Raw genomic sequence first — 8,939 nt, 5'->3', positions numbered from 1 at the left:
TGAGAGCCTGGGGTAGAGTGGAGGAGCACTCAGCTTAGATCCTCAGTTTCCCTCCCGGTCCGCTTGGTGGGGCGGGGTGGAGCGGGGTGGCTGTAACCACTCCTCAGCCATTGGGCTTTTTTTTTTTTTTCTTAGTCTGCCACAGGGGTCAGGGAGAGGACTTGAGGCGTGTCTGAGGCACCAATTATCATGTATTGTGCCACTTCTACATGAGTTCTTGAGGGCCTAGCAAAGCACGGGGTGGGCCTTCATCTCAGGATGAAGTTTTAGACGTCCAGGGCTGAGAAGGCACCCAGCTTTATCTTCAGATTTCCTCAGGACACTTTTCTAGAAGGAAAGGCCACCTGGAAAGTCTTCCCAGGGTCTCAGTTCCCAGCTCCTGTCAGAGCTTCTCATTTTGATGCTGGAAGCACCTTGGACATCTCTTCTCTCTAGAGCCAGCCCCTCAATGGCGTTTCAACTGTCTTTTTAGCAGAGATGCTTTTTTTTTTTTTTTTTTTTTTTTTTTTAAGTAAGGGACATGGCAGAAGAAGACCTGCACACACTGTGTTCAGCAGGCAGATGGCCAACTGTTGCCATCATCCGATAGAGCCTGGCCACAGAAAGGGCAACTGTAGTAGTTAGTCCGTGTCCCATGCCCTGCGTCTCAAGTATTTCTTGATTCCCATGAGGAGACCCAGGCTTTCTCGCTCTGTCCGCAGTCCTCTGTGTTTTAGACCTTACCCCTGAGCCAGAAGCCCTTGGGCCCTGGGCCTCCTGCCAGGCCCCCAGCCGCCTCAGCTCTGTCACACTGCTGCCTTGTTTCCAGAGCTTGGCATCTGCCAGGTCAGGGACTCTCCTGATAATGGGACCACCCGAGCAGCCAGGGACAGATTACTGTCGACCTTGTGTCAGTTTCCTTGCTATTGGGGGCGGCTATCTAGCTATGTCAGAGAATCTCTCACGTTGCAAGCCCCCCTCCAGCCCTCCCTCTGTGTTTTTGAGCAACCTGCTCAATCCTGCCATCCTAAATGACCACTCCCTGACTCCTTCATAACCACTTCTGCCCCTGGCATGAAGGATAGGACGGAAGTTTGTCTGGATGGGAGAGGCGTTTGAGGCCACTCTGTATCTATGGAGGGACAGTGGCCCATGAGAAGACGGATGATGTGAAAGGAACGGCGTCCAGGATGGACACTAGTGAAGTCTTGTCCCTACATCCTTTGGGCCACGGTAACGGCCGCGGCCTTGGCTTCCCCTGGGACCACCGCCTCTGCAGTCCATGCATGAACAGGAAGTCCTGATGCCCGGATCCCGGCCTGAACTTGTGTTTCAGGGCCTGCCGGCCCCAGCTGCCACCTCCGGGAGCCGCCCTCACTTCTCTCCTTTCTTCTTCGCCTCTTTCTTCTCGTCCTCCTCTACCTTGATAGCCACCGTGTCCACACTGTCCTTCTTCTTTTTCTTCTTCTCCTCTGGGAGGAGGGGGAAGAGGCCAAGCCACAGTGGTGAGACAGGAACAGGCCACAGAACCTCTCCTCTCCTCTCCTGCCCTTTCTCCTCAGAGCTTTCTTATTTGGGAATGCGAGCGTATACATACCAATGAGTGCAAGCACGTGTGTGGAGACCAGAGGTCAACGTTGTGTGCCTTCTACAGCTGTCTGTCTTTAATGTGGGTGTCAGCATCAAACTCAGGTCCTCATGCTTGTGTGGCAAAGACCGTACCCACTAAATCGCCTCCCCAGCGGTCCCCCGCCCCAGTTTTTCTGCTAAAAAAACAGGCTCGTTGTTTTAGATGCCTGGCTCTGACCAGTTTCTCTGCTCCCCTGGGACAGTGCCCAGTCCCTTCTCTGAACCAGCTGCAGTGAGAGGGAAGAGACAGGTTCAATTGGAATAGTGCAACTGAGGCAGTGGCTGGCTGCAGGGTCCAGGGCAGGCTGCAGTTGGACTGGAATCTACTTACCTCCAGGGATTTCTGTGAGTTCGTTAAGGGGAGGCACAGTCTCCAGCTTGTCTGTGTACATCTTGGCCGCCTTTCGCTGTAGGTACCGAGCCTCAATCTCCTTCCGTGTCCGTGGTACACGGCAGTTGAAGACGCAGCACAGTGTGATGACTGTATAGATGTCGGAACAGGTTTGGCTGGGGTTAGGTCTCAGGCAGGTTGGTACCTAACTAGTCCTGACTCGGTCTACTTAAGCATGTCTCTCTCACATGAGATCTCTGCAAAATCCTAAGGTGGCGAAATCTGACTTTACACAGACGCACATGGCCCCGTGCTTAAGTGATGCTTTACCGCCAAATTCTTAGCAACTTGGACATGAAGCCTGCAATTTTCACGGTAGCAGCCCACAAATTCTATAGCCAGTCTTGGTCTGATCATCTCTGATCACACTGGGTACTAGAGGAGGGTAAAGTGAAGGTCTTAAGTTTGTTCCTAGCCAAGGGCTACCTAGCTTCACCCTGTGCTTCTGACCTAGGCTACTCTGGGTACTCCTAAGACACCCCAGTTTTCTTCTCTAGCCTCCTTGTCACAGACAGAGGTGCCTTAAACACCCAAAGGTGTGACTGCATCCCTGGGGTCAAGCTTGGACCCTGGCTGGGGAAGAAACCGGTGAGGCCACCCAGACCCTCCCCAAGGCATTTACTTCTGAGGGAGTTACCCCAGGGATGTTTTTCTGGTTAAAGGCAGCTATGCCACGTCAACTGGGCAGAACATGGAGCTGGCCTGTCTAGTAATGGGCAGGGCAGGGCTGCCAGGACCTGGCTGGCTGGGCAGAGTTTATTTTTCTATGGCTTCTACAATCTGACCACTGTGGCCCCAGCCTCTGGGGAGGGGGTGGGGCTGGTTCCTATTATAAATAATATGACCAGACAGAACTTCCTGGCAGGCTGCTGAGGTGCAGAAGGGCCCAGGCATGACGAGCGGGGTCTATTTTGAGGAAACGGATCAGACCAGGGAGTCTAGGGTCATCTCATCCAACCAAAGCTGTGCACCTTGAGCCAGATGCTTCGTTGCCATTTGTCTCACCCAGACTTTAAAATGGGAGAAGCAATGGGATGGGATGGATGGATGGACAGACAGACAGGCAGACAGATGGATGGGAGACATTGTCCAAAAGCCTCCACTGCTGGACTGGGTTCCTTTGGGAACCATCAGCATCCAGGAACAGGCTGGGGGTAGGAAGAGGCTGGCTACACTAGGACCCCAGTGTATGGCTCTCTGGGGTTAGACCTGAGCCGACAATGGTCTTTTGTTACCCAGAGTGCTCTGCTTTGGTCTTACCCAGACCCCTATGTGGATGCTTTGGATTCAAGCTCATGCTCCAATCCCACTGGCTTGGGTCATCTTGGTTAGTCACCTCAACGGTACCCTGAGGGCCCCAGCCTGCTAAGGCTCCACACAGCTGGTACCAGGTCCTGGGAGACCAGAGCTCAGGAAAAGCCGATCAGGCAGCCGTTGGTAGCCAGGACAAGGATCACATACTGCCTGCCCCATCCAAGCCTGCCTCGCTTGCTTCTCTTCAGAGAAAATGAATAAAGATTTGGAGTCAAGTTCTGAGGTTCAGGACAGAGCTGGGAATCCTGGCAACCCCCAGGGGAATTTTATTCATCCCTAGTCCCCAATCCATGAGGGAACTGGGGTGGGGACAATGCTCCCCTGCCTGAGTCCAAGACGTCTGGGAAGCAGAGAAGCTAGCTTCCCACCATCACCCCCAGACGCTGTACTATGGAAGGTAGCCACCGCCGACCTGCTAGGCAGGAACTTCCATCCCGGACCTTTCCCATTCTAGGGAATGAAGTTAGGGGCGGAGCCATACACTGGGGTCCTAGTGTAGCCAGCCTCTTCCTACCCCAGATGGCTACCTGCAGATGGCTTCCACGGGCCTCTCTGCTTTGACTCTGTAGATTTCTGGTGTGGCCCCAGGCCCCGCCACCATTCTCTGAGAGCAGGGCCTCAGGTTCCTAGCTGTTACCCCGGGGGTGAGGGGATACCACAGAGGTGTTCCCTTCACTGCCCTGGGGCTCCTTGGGGCCAGTTGCCCCTCAACTCTGCCTCTTGATAACAAGGGCGGTCTCCCTCAGGATACTGTGGCTAGGGCTGCAGGCATACCTTTGGGGTGGGGGTGGCGATCATTGAGTTGCCTCCTCTCTAGGTCTCAGCTGGGAATACAACCAGCTAGTTCCCCAGATCGGGGAGGAGGAGGGGGGTGCTCTCGCTAGAGGACACTTTGGGTGCCAGGAGAAGCCTGTACAAATCACATGTCTTGGGAGCCGCTCCCATCTGGATGGTTTCTCTGTGGCCGTCCAGTTCTCTAGGCCATCTCTTGGGAAAGCTGCCACCAGAACTCAATTGTCACTTTAGCCTCCATTTGGGGTATATTTTGGTTATGTCCCATGGGTTTTATCTGAGACCTGGCATAGAAGCCAGCTTCCTCCTAGCTTCTGCCCACACTGTCTCCTCTAGAGACCCTTCCCAGCCAGCCTCCCTCTGGTCCACAACCCAGTAGACTCCTCCCCTATGGGCTGTTGTAAGTGGGCTGGGTTTGTTCACTCCTCCTTGCCCTTGCTTTGTGGCCTGGTGTCCCACCTGGTCTGCCTTTCATTCAATTTGTTGTCACACACACCCTGCCCCCAACCAACTCCACAATGGGAGAGAGGTGAGGGGTCCATTCCAAGCCCATTACATCAGTAAGAGTCCAGACTGGAGGAGAGGAAGGAAAAGCAGGTATGAATCATTTCTGGAAAATGGCACTTGAAGAGGTAGGGCACAGGGTCTGGAAACCGCATCTGTTCGGTGTCTGGGGAGCCTCTGGCGGAGGTTGGCCTTGCTGGGGCCCCTGGGTGTGGGCTTTCTGAATTGGCCAAACTGCAAGAAAAGCATGAGGAGGCCAGCCATAGGAAAGATGACATGTCCTGGATTCAGTTGGAGTCCCCTATAATTAACATAATTGCCATGTGGCTGCTTCCCTGGGTCCAGCAGAAATCTCCGGGTCACCGCTGGCCCGTCAGCCCTCCACAGGGACTTTGTGTGAGTGAGGAGGTGCCAGAGACCACGGTGGGCCTCTTGTGCGTGCCTAGCTTATTTGAACTGCCCGGAATTGCTGCTCTGATCCCAAGGGGTACGGAAGGGGCCAGGGATGCTAGAAGGGCTGTGCTCCTCCTGGGCTGGGCTGTGCTCCTCCTGGGCTGGGGTGGAGAGGGAAGGTACAGCTACTCACTGATGGACAACACGAAGAGCGAAAAGATGCCCACCACGTGCCACAGGCGCATGTCCCAGAACACCACCGTCTCCTTGGTCAGTGGGGGCGGCTTGGGCTTGGGCGGGGCCGTGCTGGGCTGTGGGTCAAGAGAGAAAGGAGTGAGCCAGGTGCAGGCCAGCAGGCACGGATGGGGTCGGCAAGGACTCAGCCCACACATTTTAGAATTTCCCCAAAAGGCTCCGACATTCACCACCAACACCCTAGACCTCAAAAAATCCAGGATTCCAAATAAAAGCAGTGGTCAGAGTCCCAGACCGTGTCACCAGGAACTTGGACTCGGAGAGTGGTTGACGCTTGGGGAAACAAGGCTCAAAGGAGCGAATGTGGACAGCCTGTCCTAGCCAGTGCTGATGGGGTCTCAGGACCAAGGCCAGAGACAAAGCAAGGCCTGTTTCATGGGCCAGGTGGGCTGCCCGGTAGACTGGTTTTGCTCTCCCAATAGAGCTCTACTGCTGGACTACATGGGTAAGACTCTCCACATGCAGGTATCCACACACTGGCTCCTGCCTCTCGCACGCATCACTGTGCCACCTAGGCCTGCCAGGATAAGCCGAGAAAACTAGTAATGTAGCGCCACCAGGTGGCTACACCGTGTAAGTGCGACTAAAAGGGACACAGGCTTAGGAGGCAAAGGAAGCTTCAGGTCTAAGGGCTCCTGGCCATGGGGTATTAAAATACAGCATCCCGCCTTGCGTTTCTAGAAAGTAAGGAGACCCATCGCTGATCTGGGTGTTTTGGAGCTATGGATTTGGCCTGGGTGCGCTTGTTTTTATAGATGCTGCACTGGGGATTGAACCTGGGTTTTGTGCGTGCTAGGCGAACACTTTACTGACTTAGTCTCATTCTCAGCCTGTCCTGGGTGTTTCGAGGTTATGTGACTTCGTCCGGGGTGTCTATGGGAATGTGGCTGTGCTTTATGGAATATGAGAGAAGCTGGTTTTGACTTGCAATAGATGTAATCCTGTCTATGTTAGAAAGTTTGGCTAAGGGACAAGGAAAGGGGTGAGGCCAGGCATTTGTGCAATATGTCATCTCCTAAATGATAGGTAAGGATGGGCTTGAAGCGTCCCTTGTGGCTATCTGAGAGACAACAAAGCCACCTGTTTCTCAGCCTCTCTCCTGTTCCCACACCCCCACTGTGGTCTATAAACATAAATAGCACCTTCCAGAAGCCAGGCACTTCCTCATCTAACTGTTGACCCCCATGGGGAGGGTGACCAATGCCGGAAGCCGAGACTCACTGAGCCATAGGCTGGCACGTGACTTCTAAGCTCTTTTCTGCTCACTAAGAGGGACTAGGGTGGGGACCTCCCTTCTTTACTTGGGACCTCAGTTTCTCTCCCTGTAATTGGAGTAGGGCAGTGCCAGCTGCTTCTGGGGACTCTCCCATGTGACAGCAAAACCGACGATAATATAGGACTAACCCAGTGTTATCTCTTGGGTGGATCTGGAAACCCCTGTGAGGGTGGGGAAGTATGTGGATACATGGCATGTGTGGATAGGTGGGCACACATACATGGGCAGAGGGCATATGTGTGGTTGGAGTAATGTGTGTGTGGTTAGGTTCCTGACTGTAACATCAGAGTTGGGGTCTCGGCAGTGGTGTTACTCATTTCACAGGCCTGGTGTTTTGACCTGGCTGACTGTCTAACTGTTTTGACCTGACTGACTGTCTAACTGTTTTGACCTGACTGACTGTCTAACTGTTTTGACCTGACTGACTGTCTAACTGTTTTGACCTGACTGACTGTCTAACTGTTTTGACCTGACTGACTGTCTAACTGTTTTGACCTGACTGACTGTCTAACTGTTTTGACCTGACTGACTGTCTAACTGTTTTGACCTGACTGACTGTCTAACTGTTTTGACCTGACTGACTGTCTAACTGTTTTGACCTGACTGATTGTCTAACTGTTTTGACCTGACTGACTGTCTAACTGTTTTGACCTGACTGACTGTCTAACTGGAAGATCCTGATCAGGCTCTTGGGGCAACAACCTGGCATCTTTTGTTTGTTTGTTTGTTTTGTTTTGTTTTTTTTCAAGACAGGGTTTCTCTGTGTAGCCCTGACTGTCCTGGAACTCACTCTGTAGACCAGGCTGGCCTCGAACTCAGAGATCCGCCTGCTTCTGCCTCCCAAGTGCTGGGATTAAAGGTGTGCGCCACCACCACCCAGCTACAACCTGGCATCTTAAGGTAGGCCCCATAAAGGGAGAGATTCTGAAACTTGGAGGTCCTGCCTGCTTCAGAGGCACAGCCTTGTGGAGACATACACTGCAGGGCTGGACTGAGAAGGGACATGGATCCCAGCCCTGTCTGTATTTCCCATGCTTCCTAGAAGAAAGGCCTTGCCTGGGCTGTAGGCAGATGGCCTCCAAATGTGATTTCCTCTCCTGTGCTGGGGGAAGATGAACTCCTCAGAGGGGAGGACTCCTTGCCTCAGGACTGACTTTGTTGCCGCAGCCTTTGCTCTGAAGACAGCTTAGTTTCTGTGCAGGGGCCTCAGGGCAGCTGGCTAGAGGCCCTCACCTGCCCCATGGGGCCGAGCCAGCCTGGCTTCCCTTACAGGGCGCTGATGATACCTGACTAGAACAGCCTCTTCCACACCCCTGGTCAGTTGCAGAAGGGACACACTACACAGGGGTATAGGTGTCTGTATCATGGAGTGTCGCCCTCAGACTCACCAATTCAAAGCTCTGTCCCCTCAGAACCTGAGCGTGACTGGCTCTGTCTTCTATCCCACCCTGTCTGTCCCTTAGCAACGGCCTCCCAGGCCTCCACTCTGTCCTCCTGCCCCTTTGCCTCCAGCTCCTGACTTCTGAGTCTGTCCTGCTGCCTCCTATTGGAAGGGCTACAGGTGGCCTCAGCCGGGCTCCTGGACAGCATGCCCCACCCACCCACCTTCCCCACCTCCTCTCTGGTCTGAACCCTCTCAGCCCACCCGGTCTGCGACCTTTCCTCATTATTCTCTCCCAAAGAGGAACTGTGGGCAGTATGTCTGCTCAGAAATCTTCCACAGTTCCAGTAATCACTAGGACCTCGTTGGACTGTCCAGCCCCCCGCCGGGTCCCTAAGGTAGGGAGATGTGTGTAGAGAAAGGCCAGCTCCCCTCTCCCCATCCTCTAGGAAAACAAAGACCGGATGGCGAAGCTGTATCCCTCCTGCACACATGGACCCTGCGTCCCTGAAGTCCGAGGCTGTGCTCCGCCGCCGCCATCAGACCAGTGACTCTAAGCGTGAAGGGCAACAAGGGTCCACGCACCCCACCAAGCGACATGAAGGCACAGTCAGCTCCCCGCACCCGCCGGCCCCTGCCTCGACGGTGCCGGCATCCCGAGCGCCCTCCATGATCGGTGCCTCACCTCTACCAGCTGCGTGGCGACACCGGCCAGGCAAGCCCCCAGCGCGGCGCCGCCCAGCGCCCAGAGCCGCCCCGAGCCACACGGCCTCCCGGCCATGTTCTCTCGCTTGCCGCGCGCCCCGCTGCAGATCCGGAGAGGCCAGGGGCCTGATGCACAGAGCTACCAGGAGACTGCCCCTGGCCACCCGCAGGCGGTGACGGTGGTGGTGGCAGCGACCCGCGGAGAGTTCTGGCTGCGGCCGGTTGAGTCCGCATCATTTATTCATCTTGGGTGTCAGGTTCCTGGGATGCCACCTGCGCCATCACTGCTGGGGTGAGGGTAGGTGTGGGTGGCACCCTGC

General features: G+C 54.7%; 1 protein-coding gene across 1 annotated transcript; it reads right to left on the bottom strand.

Moving 5' to 3' along the window:
* Positions 1 to 569: 569 nt before the first annotated feature.
* Tmie (transmembrane inner ear) lies at positions 570 to 8,939 on the bottom strand. Its single transcript, XM_052189271.1, has 4 exons — positions 8,600 to 8,939; positions 5,196 to 5,313; positions 1,940 to 2,089; positions 570 to 1,451 (listed from the first exon to the last, which is right to left on the bottom strand). The coding sequence occupies exons 1-4, from the start codon at positions 8,693 to 8,695 to the stop codon at positions 1,354 to 1,356; spliced, it is 462 nt and encodes a 153-aa protein (XP_052045231.1). The 5' UTR covers positions 8,696 to 8,939; the 3' UTR covers positions 570 to 1,353.

The sequence above is a fragment of the Apodemus sylvaticus genome, chromosome 7 (assembly GCF_947179515.1).
Source record: "Apodemus sylvaticus chromosome 7, mApoSyl1.1, whole genome shotgun sequence".
NCBI classification, from domain to species: Eukaryota; Metazoa; Chordata; class Mammalia; order Rodentia; family Muridae; genus Apodemus; species Apodemus sylvaticus.
Note: the sequence above shows the minus strand (reverse complement) of the source record. Positions and strands in the feature narration are given on the sequence as shown.